This window comes from Enhydra lutris, unplaced genomic scaffold, assembly GCF_002288905.1.
Source record: "Enhydra lutris kenyoni isolate GAN:26980312 unplaced genomic scaffold, ASM228890v2 scaffoldscaffold3, whole genome shotgun sequence".
Taxonomy (NCBI): Eukaryota; Metazoa; Chordata; class Mammalia; order Carnivora; family Mustelidae; genus Enhydra; species Enhydra lutris.
Window position 1 is genome coordinate 84491930 of NW_019154087.1, and position 20910 is coordinate 84512839.

At 53.7% G+C, this 20910-nt stretch overlaps 1 protein-coding gene across 4 annotated transcripts in view; it reads left to right on the forward strand.

Moving 5' to 3' along the window:
* LOC111154976 (lysyl oxidase like 2) overlaps positions 1 to 20910 on the forward strand; it is a 60474-nt gene that overhangs the window by 16906 nt on the left and 22658 nt on the right. Inside the window, exons 3-6 of one of the 4 annotated variants that reach the window (XM_022514934.1) lie at positions 3665 to 3876; positions 9692 to 9914; positions 14046 to 14250; positions 20661 to 20812. In XM_022514934.1, coding sequence (XP_022370642.1) covers positions 3665 to 3876; positions 9692 to 9914; positions 14046 to 14250; positions 20661 to 20812 — 792 coding nt within the window. The remainder of the gene's footprint in view (positions 1 to 3664; positions 3877 to 9691; positions 9915 to 14045; positions 14251 to 20660; positions 20813 to 20910) is intronic. The other 3 variants (XM_022514952.1, XM_022514944.1, XM_022514961.1) reach the window with 3 other exon arrangements.

Consider the following 20910-nt stretch of genomic DNA (forward strand, 5'->3'; position numbering starts at 1 on the left):
CTCTTCCACACCTCTCCTGGGATGCCTTCTCAGGTGGGAAGGCCTGGGCTGATGTTCAAGAACAGCTTCTAAAGCAGAGGGAAGGAAGATAATTGGGCTAAGATGGGGCCCTTACCAACATGCCTCCCAGGAGGGGGGTGCTTCGTTCTCAAATTACGATGTCCTTATAGGCTGGCTTTCTTGCTGGCCTTGCCTTGCCTCCCTCGGTATCTCTACCTGATGCAATCTTCAACTAGGCTTTCAAAATTGGTGATTTTTCCTCCTTGGCGACAGCCCCAGACTGTCACATTGTGGAATTTTTGCAAGTCATTCACAGACGCTGCAAATGTGAAATGTCGTGCAGACACAAGCCTGGGAGTCCAGGCGTGGTGCTCCTGTGTCAGCTTTTCTTTCCACCAGCCCCTCTGGCTGAAGCAAGGCAGGGCCTCACCTCCCTGCACCTTGATTTGCCCTTTTGGAAGTGGCTAGTCCTCACCCCCAGGGCTGGAGCCGTGCCGGGGATGAGATGAGTTCTGAGTAGGACGAGTCTAGAAGGTTCTGTGAATTCCTTGGAGGAAGGCCTTGTTGGAGATCTGGGTGAACTCTTATCTCTGCCAAGAGAGATAGCATTCAGACTTTAATTTTAATCTGAAAAATGTGCCAGGTGCATTACGAGCTTCTAGGCTATTGGTCTTAATGTATAACCAGCACGTCTAGAAAGCCCTCTGTTAGAGAAGAAAGAAAAATGTGTCTGTGTTTCAGTGTTTCACATCTTCTCTTCTCTTCTCTTTTGGAGTTGAACTTCTGAGAAAAAAAATATCTAACCCTTGCGGTTATGGAAGAGATTCCATGGCGGTGAAGTAAGGAGGGAAGTTCTGTGTGTCTGTGTGTGTTTTCCTGCACATAGCAGCCTAAGGGAGCTCATTAGCTAGCAGGGAGCTCTGAATGTGCACCAGGATGGGTTTCCCTGTTGCCCCCTGGCCCAAGTCCAGGAGCAGCTGGGAGGCAGGTCTCCCCTCACATACACTCTGGTCTGACTCAGGGCTTCTCCCACCAGAGCACAGGATGGGCTTTAAATGTGCAGGCCCCAAGGGGACCATCCAGAAGGCCGAACCTCTGACCCTGCCCTGTGTGGGTCAACTCAGTACCTCGCACTGAACAGGGCGTGAGTGGGAGGGTAGAGACCAGCAGTCCAAGGCTGGAGCACAGGCTTGGAGTCCAAACTCAGTGTTCACCCTTGTTTACCTACTTACTGGCTGTGTGCATTTGGAGAAGTTGTGAAACCTCACCATATTTTCTCATTTTTCATCTGCAACATGGGCGTACCATCGGCCTGCTCATGGGATATCATGGGAATGGAGCGAGCCCAGAACCCACCCTGTAATGAATCTGTTGGTGTTTGATAAGTGAGGGCCCTTGCGGGTTTTGTTATTCAGAGAAGAGACAGGGTCCTGTGTTTGGGGCCAGAGGGAGGAAGCCTTCAAGGTCCATCGAGTGGGGAGAGAGTGTATTTTGCTGAATGAATGAATGAATGAATGAATGAGGTGAATTTGAGCCTGACGGAATGGGAAGGCATTGCTTCCGTGGAAGGAGAGAAGAAGACATTCCATTTTGAAGGAACGACCCTGACCACTTTTCTAAGGCTTTGGAGAGAACAAGTCCCTCTCTGGACCTCTCCTGAGCCACACAGGTGCCCAGACAGACTCACACTCTCACGTACAGACACACAGACCCACACAGACACCATATCACACACACACACACACACACACACACAGAGGCAGTGAGTCGGTGGAAGAATAAGGACAAAGGCACCTTGCTCTAGCACTTTCTCTTCTCTAAACCTTATTTCCCACATCCTTGAGCCCACCTGGCTCCCCCACGTCACTGTCATATTTCTGCGGAAGAGATGCCACCTTGCACCAAGACAAGGGTACGTGGGTGGGTCTGCTGCGTCCCCTGTCCCACGCTGGTAGCTGGCTGCCGAGGGTCACTTTTACATCTCTGCTCAGTGATCCTACACTGCTGCCCCATGGCGGCTGGCGGGGGGTGGGGGGTGGGGAGTTGCGTGGCGGGAGGAGGATCGGAATTTAATAAAGGTGGCCTGCCTGGTGGAGTCCCAGGGCGGGTGCCTCAGCAGGAACTTTCCTTCTGGCCATTACGCATTACCCGCTGGAATTCTAGCCCCGCCTCCCGAGGTGGGAAGAGACAGGAGGGGGCTGGTGCACAGGCCCGTCTGGAGCTCAGACCCTTTCTTGGCTCACCCCTGTCCACGTGTCTTGGTGGCACAGGTCCCATGGCCTGAATGGAGGCTGTAAATGATCCAGGATCTACGTTGGCAAACATTGCCCTGCCCCTGGCGCTTTCCTCCTTCTCTGCGTGGAAGGGAACCAGTGCCAAATGTCATCACTCCCAGCCCACATACTTTCCACTGCCTTGTGGGGCTGCTGAAGCGGGGCCTGGCTTTACACCCTGAAGCTGGAGTGAGGAGACATGAATCCCCGGGCACCCAAATAATGGTTCTGTTCAAGCTCGTGGTTCATTTGCATCCTGGCTGGACAGGGGCTCAGGCACTTGGGTTGCCAGGATCCTGTGCTCGGCCGCCCCCTGCCTCTCTCCCTGGCCCGGCTCAGAGGGCTCCTCACCCTGTGCTCCCTGCCTCCAGGTGGTTCTCGGGAGTAATTCGAGTCAGGCAGTTCTCTTACCTGGAAGACGGATGGCAATAGCTCCGAACCACCCCGTTTTGTTCGTTGAGGATTAAGAGAATGCACGTAGAACACTCCTTGTGGGCCTCACACGTGGACACAAATGCTATTATATTGCAGTTAACCAGACCTGAGTATAGTTTTGGGGCTGGGGACCGTGAGGGGACTGGAGGCACAGGGGGCGTCAGTCATGACCGGCTGTGGCCACCTCCCTAAGTAATCTAGGCTTTATTATACAGTCAAGGGACAAGATCACTCTGCTAAAAAAGACCTCTGGTGGCTGGCCCTGTAGTCAATGGGTGGAAGAGGGAGATGGAGGCAGGGACCCAGGGAGCCTTGCAAGAACTGGTAGTGGTCCCATAGGACAGGGGCAGAAATCGGAGGGGCTGGAACGGAGAGATTCAGGAGGGAGTTCCTGTAGTGTTTGGGGGCAGATTGGGTGAGCATAGGAACTACTAACTCCGGGTAGCCCCCCATTCCTCTCATCCAGCTTGCACACCCCCCCCCCAGGTCCCCTGTCCTTCTATCAAATCCTTGGGCCTCTGGGGTAGGCATAAGGCAGGGACCTTGCAGCTCAGTGCCAATTTTACTGAAAGCTTAGTGGGGAGACCCACATGTACAGGCACACAGGCGCACACAGACATGCTTTGGAGTAAAATACAAAATACAAAATCCCAATTGTTTTTAATATAGAACTTGAGAATTCAAAGAGAACACGTTCTCTGTTCCGCATTTATTTTGAGAACCCACGGATGGAGGCTGCCGCACTGTGCTGTCTGGGCCTTTTGGAGGCTGTAGGAGAAGCTGCTGGGGTCCTGGGGGCCTCTTCTCTGACTGCTCCTGGGCGGCTCCTGCCACCCCTCCACCCCGCCCCCCCACCGCCCTGCAGGACCTGAGGCCAGAGGGCCCTGCCAGCTGCCACCTCTCCGTGGCCAGGCCAGGCAAGTAACTCCTCTGCTTCTGTGCCTTGTCCCTTCCAGAACCTGAACATCCAGGTGGAGGACATCCGGATCCGAGCCATCCTGTCGGCCTACCGCAGGCGCATGCCCGTGACAGAGGGCTATGTGGAGGTGAAGGACGGAAAGACCTGGAAGCAGATCTGCGACAAGCACTGGACAGTCAAGAATTCCCGAGTGGTCTGCGGCATGTTCGGCTTCCCCGGGGAGAAGACGTACAACACCAAAGTGTACAAGTAAGGGCACCCCGCCCCCCGACAAAGGAGAGTCCTTCCTGCCCCATGTCGTGGCAGACACACTGTGCTTGCCAAAGTTTGATGTAGGTCGGTGAGAGCAGAGATGAAGTTCAAGGTGCTCCAGCCTGGAGAAATCCTGCCTGTCGGGATAGACGGTCCTCACAGTGACAACAGGGGTCGAACAAGGACAGTACTAGCCAGGCCAGGAGCAGGGCAACGCCAACTTCAGGAGACATGTCCACTTTTCCTCAGCAAGTGATTATTCAGAGAATAATCTGGGCCTTTCAGCAACTGTCAGGAAATTAAAAAATGGTTGATTTGACTCAGTTAACACCCATCCTGGTTAAACCTTACAGTGCTGGTGTGGTTTCCAAAGTTAGCATCTCCCTGGGGGGCAGAGGGGTGAGATACCAAGGAGACTGAGTAACCTGCCCCGAGGGGTGTCCCGTGAAGGGATTCGGCCCCCTGACAGGCTGGCCGCTGGAGGACCTTGGTTGACAGTGGGGTCTTCCTCATTATTAATGAGGTCTGTTTATTACTAATGATAACGACGGTCTGTTTCTGACCATCTGTGGGTTGGGCTCTGCTCCTAGCCCCAAACCCTCACAGCACCAGGAAGTAGGGGGCTGTTTCAGGGTCAAAGAAAGTCGGAACTAGGGTCCGAACACAGGTCTCCAGCTTCCGGGTCTGCACTCCTAGAGAGTGTAGACTCATAACACTGCCTCTCTCCGTTCAAACCAAGGGCAGGGAATTTTGAAGTCGGAAGACATGGGTTCCAAGCCAGGCTCTACTTCCAGATCGCTGGGGTCAGGGCGGGCTGCATCCCTCCGTGGGCTTGGCCCCGCGCCTTTGGTTAGAGCCCCAGTCGGCTGCAGGGGTGAGTGTGGGCAGCCAGGAAGGCTCACAACACCCCTGTGGATGATTGCAGCGTTGATTCCCACCCCCCACCCCCGCAGCCAAGATACGGCCCAGAGCTTCCTGGTAGCCCAGGGCAGCTGGGAGGCGGAGTGGTCTCAGGCCTCTGAGTCTCTGGTCCGCTCCCCCCACCCCCCACCACCCCGCAGCCAAGATACGGCCCAGAGCTTCCTGGTAGCCCAGGAAGGTCTCAGGCCTCTGAGTCTCTGGTCCGCTCCCGCCAGCTGGTCAGCTTCTTCCCTAGGGACACCTTCTCAGCTTTTCCGACCCACTGGAGCCAAGAAAAGTAAACCCCTCCCCTGGCTGGCCCCACCACAGCCCCCAGCCCAGTCCTAGGAGTGGGAAGGCTGCCATCAGACCAAGGCCAGGCCGCACATGCCTTGTACAGAGAGCATTTGAAAGCCATCTCCCCAGCTGAGGACGGTCCTGAGTCCCCTTCCTGCTTTCGGGGAGGGGTCTCAGATCTGCGTTTGGCCGCTGTGCCCCGGGCGATCCTCTCAAGGGCCAGGTTGGAAGCCGTCTCCTTGCTCCTCCCACCCCTGTGTCGGGCTTCCCTGTTCAAACTGGGACAGGAAGAGGCCCCAAGGGCTGGGAGGCATCCAAGGCCAAGGCGGAGGGTGGTGTTCTCAGCCAAACTGTGAGATGATTAAGGACGCTGCTGATTCCCGACCTCTAGCATGAGAGGGCAGGAGGGCGGGCACTAAAGCTTGTAGGCGTGTTTCCTGTTAGCCTCTGAGACTCCGCTGACAGCTTGGTCCCCAGAGAGAAAGGCACACTGGGAAGTTTCTGCCTCAGTGCTGCTGTTGGGACTGCGATGGCAGCTGGCTGGAGGAAGCTGTTAGTGACGAATGGGGACTCCCAGGACATGCAGCAGCCTCAGACATCACCTGGTCCGAGTCCTCAGTCCACAGAGAAGGAGATGCAGGCCTGCAGGTCAGGGCACTGGGGGTCACAGAGTCCAGGACACTGCGGAGTCCAGGTGTGTTCTCGACACTGCTGCTGCCCCCTCCAGTCCCAGGCTCCTGCTCTGCTCGACCCCAGAGGCAGGGCCTGGCTACAGAGCACAGGCCCCCACCAGGGCGGGGTGGCTGTTAAGTCTGGGAGCTGGGCAGGGCTGGCCTGGGGACAGGGGTCTGGGAGCTGTGCTGAGAGGCTATGGACAGCAGAGGCCTGGGAGCCGAGTGAGGGCCACCCTGTATGGTCCCCGAGTCAGTGCCTTCCAGCACCTCCTTTCCCAGCCCTTGCTGCAGCCTGTCCCTGCTGTTGCTGACGTCCGTCAGTCCCAGGGAGGCCCTTCACCCTGGGAAGAAGATCGTTCTCGAAGTGATTCTGTCTAGAGTGGGGTTAGCCATCTCCACTTGGTCCGAAGGAGCTTTACAGCCTTAGACATTTACCTGGGCGGTGCCTGAGGCCTCTCCCCCTTTGCTCTGTCTGCCAACTGGTGTGTTTGGTGGCCACTGAGGGGCCTCGGTCATCCCCAGGGCCAGGGCCACAGCTCTTCATCAGAGCCTCCCAGCTTGCCACCCTCTGCCCTCCAGGTGGTTCCTGCATGTCCCTCAGAGTCCTTGTGCCCTCTGGGTCGCCGGGAGTGGAGTCAGCTGCTTTGCCATGAGCGGACTTCTGCTCTGGCCCCAGGGAACCATGAATGCTCCTTGAAGCTAATCAGACTGAAGCTTCAGGGCCCTTTCTTGGAGTCAGGAGCATTTTGTGGTCTTTTTTTTTTTTCTTAGAGCAGGACCCCAGTGTTGACACTGATTTATTGATACGAGCTCACAAAGCTGAGATTCTGCCTCTAATGTTGCCTCTCGGGAGTTAGGAAAAACTTTAACAATGTGGTTAGTTGGCTGAGACTAGGACCAAAATGTGGCCCACGGTGAGCGAAATGGACATGCCAGCTCTCCTTGGTTTCACACAGAGGAAAGGATTCAAAGACTTACAGAGCCTGGAACATTGGAGTGCACTTGTCATCTGAGCCCTCACCCACCCTGGGAGGGTCCAGAAGACACGCTTTCCCTAGGACTGAGGAATACATCTGTGTGGGAAACCCTGGCGTTCTTAAGAACTCCCGGGGAGCTCTTCTCTACAGGCCATACCTCCCCGTAACTGCGGAGTGGGGGTGAGTGTGACTGGATCCCAGGGTGGACGGGCCAGGTGACAGCACTCAGCCTCCCAAGGCCAGGTGAGCGTGGTTCCCGAATGACATCATCTTGACCCCTACAGACCCATGGTGTGGGCTGGTTGGTCATGGTGTTCCTAGAAGCAATGGATAGGAAGCCTACCGAATTCTTACTCGTTCTAGATGACAGAAACTCTAGGAGAGAGAAGAAAAATCGAACATGGGTCATAAAAACAGAGAGTCGCACCCCTCCCCCAAGTTCCAGACCTGAGTCAGCTTACAGACCCAGGACCCCTTGAGTGGAGGGGAGGCCGGGTCCCCTTGAAGAAGGACCCCAGTTAATCGATTACCCAGCCTTTCCCAAAGGGACCAATGGCCTCTTACCAAAGGGTGCACCAGGGAAGAGGAAATAACCAGAACTTTAGCATGACTGGACACAGGCTCTGAATGACACTGCTTCCAGGAGACCCAAGGGTCACTTTGGCTCTCCAGTCAGAGGAGGGGCTCCTGGAGGTCAGGTGATCAATGGAGTTTTAGTTCGGGCCCGTCTCACAGTGGGCCCAGTGGGTCCCTGAGCCCATCTTGTGGTTATTTCCCAAATTCTGGAATTCATCCTTGGAACAGGCATACACAGTAGCTGGCAGGATCCCTAACAAAATCTGGCTTTTCCCTTGGCTGGGGAAGAGCCAGGAGGACTTTTCATTTTCAGGTCAAAAGCCCCGCCGAGGGTTCATAGGCCTAGACACCCCTTTTTCCAGCAGGCTGCCCCCCGGGCCCAAAGCTGCCCCTCACTCCAGTCGCCCTCCAAACAGGAGACCTGGTGTGGGCTGTCCACCCATCCTCCCCAGGACTTGCCTCGAGTCTGCACCCCACCCCCCACCCCAGGCCTGGCCCTGGCTCTGGTGACTCGCTGAGTGACTGAGTGGGGGAGGGGAACCGCTGCCTGCGTAGTGGAGGCCTGTGGAGGGCCCCGGTGCATTCCTGTGAGCTGATGTGAGAGGGAAGCGGGGCTGTCTGGGAAAGGCAGGAGCAGATCTGTGTTTGCTGTTGGCCCTGCGGTCTGCACTGAGCTCAGTACATCTCTTGCTGAGTGAGGGCGCTGTTCACTGAACCCTGGAAGCAAGAGGATGTTTTAGGCCTTGCGCAGTTGGTCTCCCCCTAGTGGGTTCGCTCACCGAACATGGAGGTGGCCAGAGGAACAAGTGAGAGACAGCCCTCAAGGGTGGTCTCCAGTCCGAGGTAGGGGTGTCATGAGGAACAAGCTGGAGGTTGTGATTCCAAAGGCAGCAGCCTCGTATGCACGAAGTGGGGAAGGGCCACAGTGCTTGGAAATTTCCCAGGAGAGTCCTTTTTTCAAAGATTCTGTCATTGGGCACACAGGTACACTAGAACTATTACCCGTCGAAATTTTGGGTTAAGAAAAAATATCGGCGGTGTCTGTAGGGTGTTCACATCCCTTCACTCCCTAACAAAGTGGAAACTCCCAGGCCTCCCCTACCTGCAGAAACAGGACCCCCTCTTCTGCCCTGCCCTGGGCCAGCCTGTCCTGGGAGGCCCCTCCCCTGGGCAGCTGGCAGCAATGCTGTGGGTCTGTCTGGCTGTGTATGGTTCTGCCAAGCAGGGACAAGCATACAGACCCCCAGAGAGCTGGGACAGCATTGAGGAGAGGACAGAGGACACCCTGTGACACCCTCCTTTGCAAATCCCACCATCATTCAGAGCCTGGCTCAAATCCTGCTCCTCCCTGAGAACATGTATCAGGACGGCAACCCTGGGGAGCCCTACCTTCTTGTATCCCCTTTGTTTCTCCTTTAACAAGATAGTTGCTGGTGCTTTTACAGACAAAGACGAAGCCCTTCCTGTGTGTGGTTTTAATTGCTTCACAGGTGGTATAAGCAGTCTTACCAAGGAGATCCCATTCGCTTCTCATTTGGAGAGAGGGAAACTGAGGCACAGTTACCTTTCTGTTGACCAGCTCCTTATTTATCAGTTGGTTATTGTTTTAGAAAACACTTTGGCTCACCTTGACCTTCATTCTGCCTTCCAAAAACACATAAAAAGAAATACTTTATGCATAATACAGGCTAAGACCTTCCCTTAGGCAATTCTCCAGGGAAACCATCAGCCTCACTAGCTCCCATGTGAAGATTTGATAAGGTCCGTGGCTGAGTTTCATGACCATTTTCATTTCCAACAAGTTATGCTTTGATTCAGCCCGTGGGGTGATTTAAGACTGTTCTCGTTCGTTGCTTCTTATTGGATCCACACCTTTGATCTTGTGTGTCACTGGGAGAGAATTTAACATTCAGCTCGTTCTGCCCGTTGACACAAGCAAGAAACCCCAACTGACTGTGTGGAAATTTTCTGAAGAGTTTAGGTGAGCAACCATTCTGGTTTGCCTGGGACTGAGGGTTTCCTGGGACCCGGGATCTTACCTCATTTAAATCCCTGCGTTTTGTGTTTATAGGCTTTAGTGTTATCTCGCTCCTGAGTCTCTCCTCTCCTAGCACCTAGGCTGCCTGGGGGAAGGAGGCCACGTCCGCCCTTCCAGGTCCTGCTCCCCAGCGCCCAGCATGATGCCCCACACGGCTGAGGTGCTCAGCGAGTGCTCGACCAGTCAGCGAGGCTGAGGTCCAGGTGCATGGACTGTGCCCATTTCATTCCCCACCAGATCCCCAGAAGCCAGCACAGCAGCTGGCCCCGTGCCCACTCCCCAGTCGTGGAAGGAATGAGGGGGGTGGGTGCCATGATGCCCTGGTCAGCCGGCCCGTCTCGCCCCCGCAGGATGTTTGCCGCCCGGAAGAAACAGCGCTACTGGCCGTTCTCCATGGACTGCACGGGCACGGAGGCCCACATCTCCAGCTGCAAGCTCGGCCCGCAGGTGTTGTTGGACCCCGTGAAGAATGTCACCTGTGAGAATGGGCTGCCGGCTGTGGTGAGCTGTGTGCCTGGCCAGGTCTTCAGCCCTGACGGGCCCTCGAGATTCCGGAAAGCCTACAAGCCGGAGGTGAGGACACGGCCAGAGGTCTGGCTCCTTGGGTGGGGGGGGATGCAGGCCAGGGATCGGAGGACCCCCCCCCCCCCCAGGAAAGAATGAGGAGAGCTGGCCCCAGCTCAGACCACTTGCCTACAGGGCAGGAACATAGTGGGACCCCTGTCCGGGCCGGCCCCGCCCATAGATGCCACCTCTAGAGTGTGACGTGACGCAGGGCCCCAGCCCCAAATGCTCAGCACCCCTACCTGGACTTCCACCATTGCTCCTCCACTCTGAGACCAGAGTCCTCTACGTGCAGGACAGATACCAAGGAGAGGAAAGCACTTCCTACCCACTGTCACGGGCTCTGTGCGCTGCCTTCTGGCCAGGCTGGAAAGGCAGGGGCAGGGGAGTCCTGCTCAATTCCCAGAGGACAGGAGTATTGGTGGTGTGGGAAAGTCAGCATAATTCTCAAAAGCACCTGAACTCCGCTACAAGTGTTTCCGAGCGTGTTTTGTTCTGCAAGAGAAAGGGTAAAGATTTTTAAAAGCATTCACCAAGACAGACAAGGAAAACCTGCCATTCATGTCTGTGTCACTCGTAGCCCTCAGTCACGTTCTGAGTGTGCAAGCAGCCCCTGTGTGTGCACACGCGTGTTCACATATGTGTGTTCACGTGTAAGTGTGTTCTCGCATGTGTGTGTGCACACATGTTCACTGTGTGCGTATGAGTGCGCTCAAGATATGTCGTGTACATCTGCTCACGTAAATGACAGCCCCGTTTCGAGTATCTGGTTTCTTAGGACAGGTGAGCTGTCCCGACCACGGCAGTCTTGACGCAGCCTCTCAAACAGGGGATGTGCGCTCCTCTATCTTCCCTTGAAAATCATACCCTTCCTTTTTTTCTACATCCACCAAAGGTTCTCTGGGATGTGCATGTTCTGGAAACTGCTCACAGGGGACTGGGGGGTGGCAATAGCACAGGAGGAGGAGAAGGAGGATAGGAAGGGTGGCCGCTCATTTATTAAGGAGCGATTCCCTGTGCCAGATAAAACCTCCGCGCTCACATGGGCAGGTGAACTCTGATCATGTCACCGGTAAGAGGAAGGGAAAAGACCATGATGGGGATAGACGGTGTGTCAGCTGGATCCAGGCCATGCGACGGGAGGAGCAGCCCCTTCCCAGTCTCAAACAGCCTCATTCTTTGTCTCTTTCCCCTCTCCCTGTCTCTCCCATCTTTCCCCTCTGCCACCTCCTCTCCCCGTCAACATCTAAGGACCTGCTCCTGGGAAGGGGTTGGTAACCCTCATCCAAAGGAAAAGGGAAGCCTGGGCAGGAGTTAGATAAACCAGTTGGGTGCCCCTTCCCAGGTGGGGGGCAGTGTGTTCGCACAAAAGAAAAAGTCTTCAATGAAAAGAGTGAAACGAATATTGTGAGCCCAGCCATCAACCATTTGGAGTGCCTTCCTGACGCTTCCAGCAGCCGGCCGTCCCCACCGCCTCAGTCTCCCGGGAGCCTCCAAAATACACAGGCCCCCCACACAGCACACGCAGGCAGCCAGGCAACATAGACAGCCCCCCTGCCCCTGCCACCCTATGTGATGGCCACATCCTTCCTACAGCCTCTGCCTCAGCCTCAGCCTCCAAGCTTTTCTCATGGGTCATCCAGAATTCCAGACCCTACTGTTTTGGAATTCCTTTGGCTGTGTGGTTTAAAGCAAAGGAATCAAGTTCATGCCAAAGGAATTTAGAAAAAAAAAAAAAAAAGGTGGGGGAGTGAGTCTTACATCACATTTTCCCTTGGTTTTTTTCTTTCCTCCGGGCCCAGCTGACTCTGCATGGTCGCTGCCAGGCTGGGGCGAGGTTCTTGGGCAATCTGCCTCCATCAGGCTAGAGGAATACAGGGTCTGCCCCACCATAAATGAGCAGCCATCTCCTGTCCTCCCCCTCCTCTTCCCATGTGCTGTTCCCACCCACCAGCCCATATGAGCAGTTTCCAGAACATGGGAGCTACCGCTGCCTGAGCTAGACAGCTTGGGCCGGCTGGTGGGGGAAGGGAGAGGGCACTGCTCCATGGCAAACAGGCTGCGGCCGGCAGAGTCTGGTTTGTTCTCTAAAGCTCGAAGGTTCCGGGTGTTTTGCACACACCCCTGTGCCTCTTCTCTCGCTAGTGCCTGGCTCAGAGCAGTCCCCATGGTCTGTAAGCCTGGGGGCTATCACTGCGCCCTGCCCTGCCACGCAGCCACAAGGCACCACTAGTGGGAGAGAGCCATGTGGCTGAGCGGGAACCTCGGCTAGAGGATGGACATGTGGGTTCTGGTCTGAGCACTGGTGGAGAGTGGCTCTTATGCCCATGTGATTAAATAAACCCCGTGTTCCACCCGGTTTCCAAGCTGTCAGTGAGCACTTAGGGGCGTTTAAACCATAAGCACCTAGGAAAAATGTCAAATGGAAAAAAGACAGTCTCTTCAACAAATGGTGTTGGGAAAATTGGACAGCTACATGCAGAAGAATGAAACTGGACCATTTCCTTACACCACAAACAAAAATAGACTCAAAATGGATGAAAGACCTGATGTGAGGCAGGAGTCCATCAAAATCCTTGAGGAGAACACAGGCAGCAACCTCTTTGACCTCAGCCACAGCAACTTCTTCCTAGGAACATCGCCGAAGACAAGGCAAGCAAGGGCAAAAATGAACTATTGGGACTTCATCAAGATCAAAAGCTTTTGCACAGCAAAGGAAACAGTCAACAAAACCAAAAGACAACTGACAGAATGGGAGAAGATATTTGCAAATGACATATCAGATAACGGGTAGTATCCAAAATCTATAAAGAACTTAATCAAACTCAATACCCAAAGAACAAAAAATCCAATCAAGAAATGGGCAGAAGACATGAACAGACATTTCTGCAAAGAAGACATCCAGATGACCAACAGACCCATGAAAAAGTGTTCCACATCACTCATCATCAGGGAGATACAAATCAAAACCACAGTGAGATACCACCTCATACCAGTCAGAATGGCTAAAAATAACAAGACAGGAAACGACACGTTCTGGCGAGGATGCGGAGAAAGGGGAACCGTCCTACACCGTTGGTGGGAATGCAAGCTGGTGCAGCCACTCTGGAAAACAGTATGGAGGTTCTTCAAAAAGTTGAAAATAGAACTACTCTACAACCCAGCAATTGCACTACTGGGCATTTACCCTAAAGATATAAATGTAGGAATCCGAGGGGCACATGCACCTGAATGTTTACAGCAGCAATGTCCACAATAGCCAAATGGAAAGAACATAGATGTCCATCAACAGATGAATGGATAAAGATGTGGTGTGTGTGTGTGTGTGTGTGTATGTATACATATATATGTATATATACACATATACATATGTGTATATATTTATACACTGTGTGTATACATATGTATGTATACACATGTATGTATACACACACACAGTGGAATACTATGCAGCCATCAAAAGAAACGAACTCTTGCCATTTGCAACGACGTGGATGGAACTAGAGGGTATCAAGCGAAATAAGTCAATCAGAGAAAGACAACTATCATATGATCTCCCTGATATGAGGAATTTGAGAGGCAGGGTGGGGAGTCGTGGGGTGTAGGGAGGGAAAAAATAAAACAAGATGGGACTGGGGAGGGAGTCAAACCATAAAGACTCTTATCTCAGGAAACAAACTGAGGGTTGCTGAGGGGTGAGGTGGTAGGGATAGGGTGGCTGGGGGATGGACATTGGGGAGTTTATGTGCTATGGTGAGTGCTATGAATTGTGTAAGCCTGATGATGCATGGACCTGTACCACTGGGGCAAATAATACATTCTATGTTAATAAAAAAAAATAAATAAGCTGTAAGCACCCACCGTCTCTGCGCACCCAGGGGGGCTGCCTCTTCTGAAGAGCCGGGCTGATTTGGCCTGGGGTAGAATCAGAGGTAGCGGTAGCGGGAAGTGCAGCACAAGGACACACGGAGCCTCCCCACCCCCGCACGGTGTCCACTGTCTCAGTCCCCCACCTTCTTGGTTAGGTGCCCGCACAGGCTCAGCTCCTAGCTGAGGCACCTCGCTGCGGAGCGGGGAGGTGGGAAAGGGAGGGGGTGGGCAGTCCCTGCCTGCAGAACGTGCTTCGGCTTTTGCACTCAGCAGGACCGTGTGTCTCTCCAGCAACCCCTGGTGCGGTTGAGAGGTGGTGCCAACATCGGGGAGGGCCGAGTGGAGGTGCTCAAGAACGGAGAATGGGGTACCGTCTGTGACGACAAGTGGGACCTGGTGTCTGCCAGCGTCGTCTGCAGAGAACTGGGCTTCGGGAGTGCCAAAGAGGCCATCACTGGCTCCCAGCTGGGGCAAGGTAAGGACTGGGGAGGCATTCAAGGGTCTCTCTATGGGGAGCATGGCACAGGGAGCCCAGCCCCAGCAGGCTGGCTTCGGGCTTTTCAGGGTCTTCCTGCTTGGTCTCCTCCCTCCGGCAGCTGCCTTTCTGTTCGAAATTGTCAGGCCTCTCCCAGTAGTCAGAGCTGGAAGGGAACTTAGAGCCCCGAACCCCCCATTTTATGAATTTGGAAGCTGAGACCCAGAGAAAGAAGTGAGTAACCAAGATCAGACAACATTATTAGCAGCCCATGAAGACTTTAATGGAGGTCTCCCAGCTCGCAACCCAGTGCTCCCCACTGTCCCACCGAGAAAGCTGGAATTCTCAGGCCCTTCCTCTAGGACAGGATCTCAGAATTCCTCTGGCCGTGGCCCACCCCAGGCACACAAGAATCTCAAAAGTCATCTCACTTTCCCACTCTAGCATAGCCCCGCAAACATTCTCTCCCTGCCACCAGAGACTGGGAACAGGATGCCCTGCTCTGGATGTCACGTGATGCTAACGAGAAGGGGCCTGGTTCTTATTAAGTGTCCCGAACAAATCTTTCATCTAAGCAGAGAACAAAAGTATAAGAGGCTTTCAAGCAGGTCATTTCGTTGAGAACAGTGATGCGAACGTGACATGAGGTCATGACAGATAGCTTCCCTTTCTGACGAGGGTGGGGCATCCTGTCCTGTGGGAAGATGTTTCCATACTGCCGGACAAGGGCCATCGCCCCGCAGAGAGGAATGTGGTGAGGTCATTGATCACAGGCTGGAGGAAGGAACAGCCCAGTGGACTGGAGAGAGAGTCCTGGAATCAGAGACACCCTGCTGGGGAGGACCTCAGTTCATCTGATCCAACAGCCAAGGCCTGGAGGCGCGAGAGGACAAGCCTGTGGTCACCCCCATAATGAATAGTGGAGGAAATCTGAAACCCAAGTCATTAGCTCTCAGATTTGGGCTTCTCCTGGTATGTCCACCATGGCCCAGTCCTGTGCACATTCAGAAAGCATTTCTATCCCCATTCTGCAATCCCACAAGCTTCCTGGGCATGCACAGAAGGTTAGGGATCTAGGCTGGCCTCTGACGTTGCGTTGTGCCACCTAGAAGCCTCAGTTATACCACAGGCCAGTCCTCTTCTCCCTGGTCATGGTGAGCTCTTTGGAGCTCTCCTGGATGGCAAATACCCCCACAGTCCGGGTCCCTGATTGGCTGATGTGTTGGTCTGTGCTTTCCCAAGGCCTGCGGGACAAAGCCCACTCATTCTGAGAAACAAATAGCACTGGATGACTTAAGCATTCCATCTATTGTGGGCGTGTGCTATTTGACCTAGTTACTTCATTGCCCGGAGCGGCCACAGGTTTCCAGGGACCTACCAAACTGGAAGAAACCGCTGGCATTTTTGATGCTGTCCTTGAAAGAACCACTGGGTGATTTATGATCTGCCACTACTCTGGGCAGGTCAACTCTGGTAGGCAGGAAGGGAAAAGTCCACAGTCAATGTCAAGTCACAGAGCAGATGGGGTCAGTTCAGTCCTGGCTCTGGCCGGTGGACTGAGCAAACACACCCATAGTTTGGGTGTGAAAGGCAAGGACTAAGAGGCCAGTAGTCTGAGCTGTGACCTTGAGCAAAACCCGGGGTTTCAGATTCTACACTGGAGTCATGGCTCCAGCCTCCTATGATTCTCCGGGACCCGCTCTTATCACCAGGTTGGAGGTCAGGTCGGAGTCAGGCACTGTGCTTTGCGCCCTGGGACCCCCTGCACACATCTGGACTCCAGCTGGCTGTTTCCACGACCACCTCCTCCCAAGACCCAGCGCTGCATGAGGAGAGGGCCTGTGTCCTTTACCTCTGTATCCCTAATGCTGAGTCTGTACCCGACTCATAGTGCTCTAGGCTGTTCATTTTATGAAGAACACATGAATGAATGAATGAATGAATGAATGAATGAATTCCAGTTGCATAAGTAGGATCAGCTGAGTGAATGCTTGGTAAAGAAGTTTAAGACTCTGCACCTAAGCTGTCCATTAGAAATATAGCAGGAGCCACAGAAGTAATTTTAAATTGTCTTGTAGCCAAATAAATAAAAAGAAACAGGAAAAATTAATTTTAATAATATATTTCTCTTAGTCCACTATATCCCAAATATTATTATTTCGATATATAATCACCATCAGTGCTATTAACGAGATAGTGTACATTTTGCATACCAAGCCTTTGAACTCTAAGCTGTGCTTTACACTTAGAGAGCATCTTGGTGTGGACCGGCCATGGTCCACTTGCTCTGTGCAGTCAGTGGCTGTGTGGGTCAGGGCAGCTTTAGAACAGTGGTTTTGAAAGCCCTTTGCCTGACATCCCCCAGCAGAAATACACATAATGGGACTGGCCATGCACATAAAGCTGAAACAGAAGTTTCCGGAAACAGTGCTATGACATGCAAAATGCCATGCTATGTCGTACTATATTCTACTGGGCTCTTAAAAATGTGACTGTGACCCGAAGAGTTGACTGTGGGTCTAGAGTCTGTGACATCGCTCCAGGGGGTTAGGCTTGTGCCCAGTGCTCTGCTTCGACCACGGTCTGTGGTACCACCCCCCTCCAGCCCGGGGCCAAGGCTTGATACTTGGGGGAAGAACAGGGCCAAAGTGCAGGTGGGGAAGGCATCGTGAGGAGGAGCAATCCAGGGGTCAGTCCAGAACCAGGAGCAGGCGAATGATGGGAGTCAGGATGCCCACAGGCACTGCCAGCCATGGTCCTCGGTAGACCCAGGCCAGCGGCCTTCAGGGACGCTTTCCACCCTGTGGAACTGGGAGTTGCAGGAAGAGAATGAGAAACACTGGTGTTCCCATCTCTGTGCCGTGAGTGTGTCTACCTCAGGAACGTGGGGCCCACCCTCTGGAGCCCCATCTCCACGTGTCTGAGAACCCCGTGGGCATTTGTACAAGTGAGGCTGGAAGGAGACACCCAGTTGTTAGTTGGAGTCTAGAGCACGTTAGGCTCTCGTCCAAACCTTTCCTCCCCGGCCAGTCCCGTAGGCCAGTGATTCACAAGCGTTCACTGAGGACTGTTTGGGCTGGGCCCTGGAATGGAGAATTCATTTATTCCACAAACATTTATGGTAATGGTTTCTGCTTCCCTGGAGCTCGTGTCAAAGGGGGGAAACTAGAAATAGCCTCCCTCAAAGAGAACCTGCATTCAGAGGGGCCGCGGGATATGAGATGGGATCCGGATACTCTTACCATTTCCTGAGCCGCTGGTAACTGACCGTCCTTGGTGTCTGTCATTCCTCCTCAACCCCACCCCGCCAGAGAGATGTCATTATGGCCTTTGACAGATGAGGGAGGTAGGGCTCCAAAAGCGCCCGTCACTCCCCAAGGAGATGCAGGCTCCCTCCTCTAGTCTCCCCTCGCCTCCCAGGGAGAAGTGTGGACAGAAGAAGCTGCAGGTGGGGGTGAACTGGTGTCTGGCAGAGTGGGGCCGAGGAAGGCTTTGAGATCCTTGGAGATGGGCTCTAGCTAGGTCAGCAAAAGGAGGTGTTGGAGGGGCCGAGAGAGCATCCCCAGATGACGAACGCAGGTGCTCCCAAACGCTCCATGCTTTTGCACAGCAACCTTCCGCTCCCGTCCAGCACACGGGGGTTTTCTCATCAGGAGAGAATCCCATCGTGGAGCCAGACTGCCTGTTTTGCCTCCTGGCTCCTCCATCAGGCCCGTTACTTCATCATCAGCCCCCTGTTTCCTCATTGTACTGACCGGCAATGACTTGATGAGTTCATGTACGCGATGTGTGTAGGACAGGAACCAGCACGTAGTAAGTGCTCAAGAAATACACGCCATCCTTCTGACAGTCGTCAAGCAAGCCCCACGTCGGACACTCAGGTCCAAGGGTGCTGCCCATCTCTGTGTCCACCCGATTCCCGGAGCTGGGGCCCCTGCTTGCCTCCAGGACCCTGTTCGGGGTCTGTGCTGTCACAGCCTCTGTGCTCTGAGACCTTGGATGCCTCCAGCTGTAGTCACTGTGTTTTAATCGATTGAGTTGGAAGCCTTATTGTTTGTGAATTGAATTTGTGAATTTGTGAATTTCCAAGGGAAGGGAAACTTGGCTCTCACTTGCTAACATAGGTTGCTCCTGGATGTTAATTTTGGCCTTGGTGAGCCTAGATACAGAGTGTCTCTGGAAACCTCTGCAACGGAGATCACAGAAGGAACACAGACATGACGTCTGCCCTTGTGGGGCCTCCAGCCCAGTAGGGAAGTAGACACGGAACAGAGGGGGCTCAGATTAGACAGGAATCAGAAAGGCTTCTTGAAGAAAGTGGTCAAAGCTGAGCCCTGAAGGCTGAGTGAGAGTTAGCTGGTGAGGGGGCGAGGAAGATGGTCCGGACAGAGGGTATACATGCAGAGGAAAAGCTCAGCTCAGTCAAGCAGCCAAAGGAGAGGTGGTGGGACAGCAGAGGTGGGAGGAGCAGGCTGAGCCAGAAGGCTAAGTGAGAGGCCACATTGTGCCGAGCTGGCCACCTGGGGACTGTGGATTTTACCCTTTGATGCAGTGAGAAGCCATTCCAGGGACTTTAGATGGGGAGTGACTTGATTCAACAGGCATCAACAGCACTCTTGGGCTGCCCTGTGGTGAATATTTTGGAATGAACAGGCAGGACAGAGCCTAGAGGCTCTTACACTTATCCAAATGGGAGAAGACAGGGTGGGATGAGCGTTGTGATGGCAGAAATGCAGAGCACCCAGATTTAGCGGAGTACACAGGTGTGGTGATGGATTCCTTGTCAACCACAGAGAAAGAGGGAGTACCAGAGATGAGCTCTGGGTTCTGGTGAGAACATTGAACCGGACTTCCCAGGATGGAGACGGCTAGAAGAGAAGCAGGTGGGAGGTGGTCATTCTGCTGGCCAGGGAAGTAAAGGGGACAAAACAGCATTTCCAAGAAATTTACTCTGATGGGGATGAAAGTGACAGGTCAGGGTGTGGGGGGCGGGCAGTGCTTAGGGGAGGGCAGCTGTCAGATGGGGGGTGAGTCTCTGAGTGTTGAGGGGCAGGACCAGAGCAAGAGGAGGATGGTGGGTGAGGGTCAGGAGAGAGAGGTGATCCTAGGCAGGGCAGGGACCAAAGAGGGAGTCAGTGCAGCCCAGAGCTCCTCGAGAGAACTGGGCTTCCATCCACATTGATGGGCTAGACAGAGGGGAGGTAACCCTGTGAGCTGAGCTAAGTCGAGGATGGTCAGGTTGGGAATTCTCTCTCCCCAGCAGTGGGGGGCTCCCTGTGGTTATGTGGGTACATATGAGAGCAGTTGCCCTGCATGTTCACCATTGGTCACTTGCCACATGATTTGCTGTCTCTGCCCCAGCAGCTCCCCTGTCCACACTGCCAGTGCCCAGGGGGCACACTCAGGTGCGTGCAGCAGGGAGCACCAGCAGGAGACAGGCTGGGGAGAGGAGGGAGGCCAGGTGTCTCTTCTCCCTGCAGGGTCCCTGAGGGCCGCTGTGTCCCTCTTGGACCAGGAGTAATGAACGGCTCTTAACAGGTGGCCTTTCCACACAGTTTCTTTGCTCTCCTGGGTCGGACACCTATCTTCCCCTCACTCCTGCAGGCCTAGGAGCCATTTCTGTGTCCCATTGTTAGCCTCTGAGTGTTGGACTGCCCATTGTGATTTTGTGATTTCCCTACACTCTGTCTATACCTTTATTATCTTCTCTTTTTTTAAAGATTTATTTATTTAGTTTAGAGAGCACGAGAGTATGCGTGCACACGAGCGGGGTAGGGGCAGAGAGAGAGAGAGAGAGGGAGAGAATCCTCAAGCAGGCTCCCTACTGAGCGTGGCACCCAGTGCAGGGCTCGATTCCGGGACCCTGAGATCTTGAGCTGAAATCAAGAGTCAGACACGCTTAAAAAAAAAAAAAAAAAGTCAGACACAACTGAATGAGCCACCCAGGCACCCCTTACCTTTATTTTCAAAATCCCTTTTTCTAACTGTTCAAATCATCCAGTTTGATTGTGCTGTCACTTTCCTGCAGGGACTCTAATTCTGTAGGGCTAGTCACCCCTTCAGGTTCAAAACACAAAGGGTATTAAAGTTGAAGAGGGACCTTAGGCGTCTTCTCATCCAACACTTTATCCCAGAAGAAAACCAATATTCAGAGAGGCTGAGTGCGTTGGCCAGGGTCGCGCAGGAAGTTAGTGGCACATTTGATTTGCTTTCAGGGGAGAAGTGAATCCCAAGACAAGAAGCAATTCTCTCCTCGGAGAGGAGGCCTGGAGCCTGAGCTGATGATGGGCCGCAGCTGGAAGAGTTTGAGGATGGGACAAACACGTCCTTCCTGTCTAGGACTTTCTTGCACATTCCAGAAACTTTCCTTTGGAAGCTGTCACTAGTACATGCTTGTTTTCCTCCCGCAGGGATAGGACCCATCCACCTCAACGAAATTGAGTGCACCGGGAATGAGAAGTCCATCATAGACTGCAAATTCAATGCCGAGTCTCAAGGCTGCAACCACGAAGAAGATGCCGGTGTGAGATGTAACATCCCCGCCATGGGCTTCCAGAAGAAGGTGAGGGGCTGTGCTCTGTTTTGGTCACTGAGCCCCAGAAAGTCTGAGCCAGGTGGCCTCACACTCAAGGGTTCTCACAGGTGGAATTTGAGTGCTCT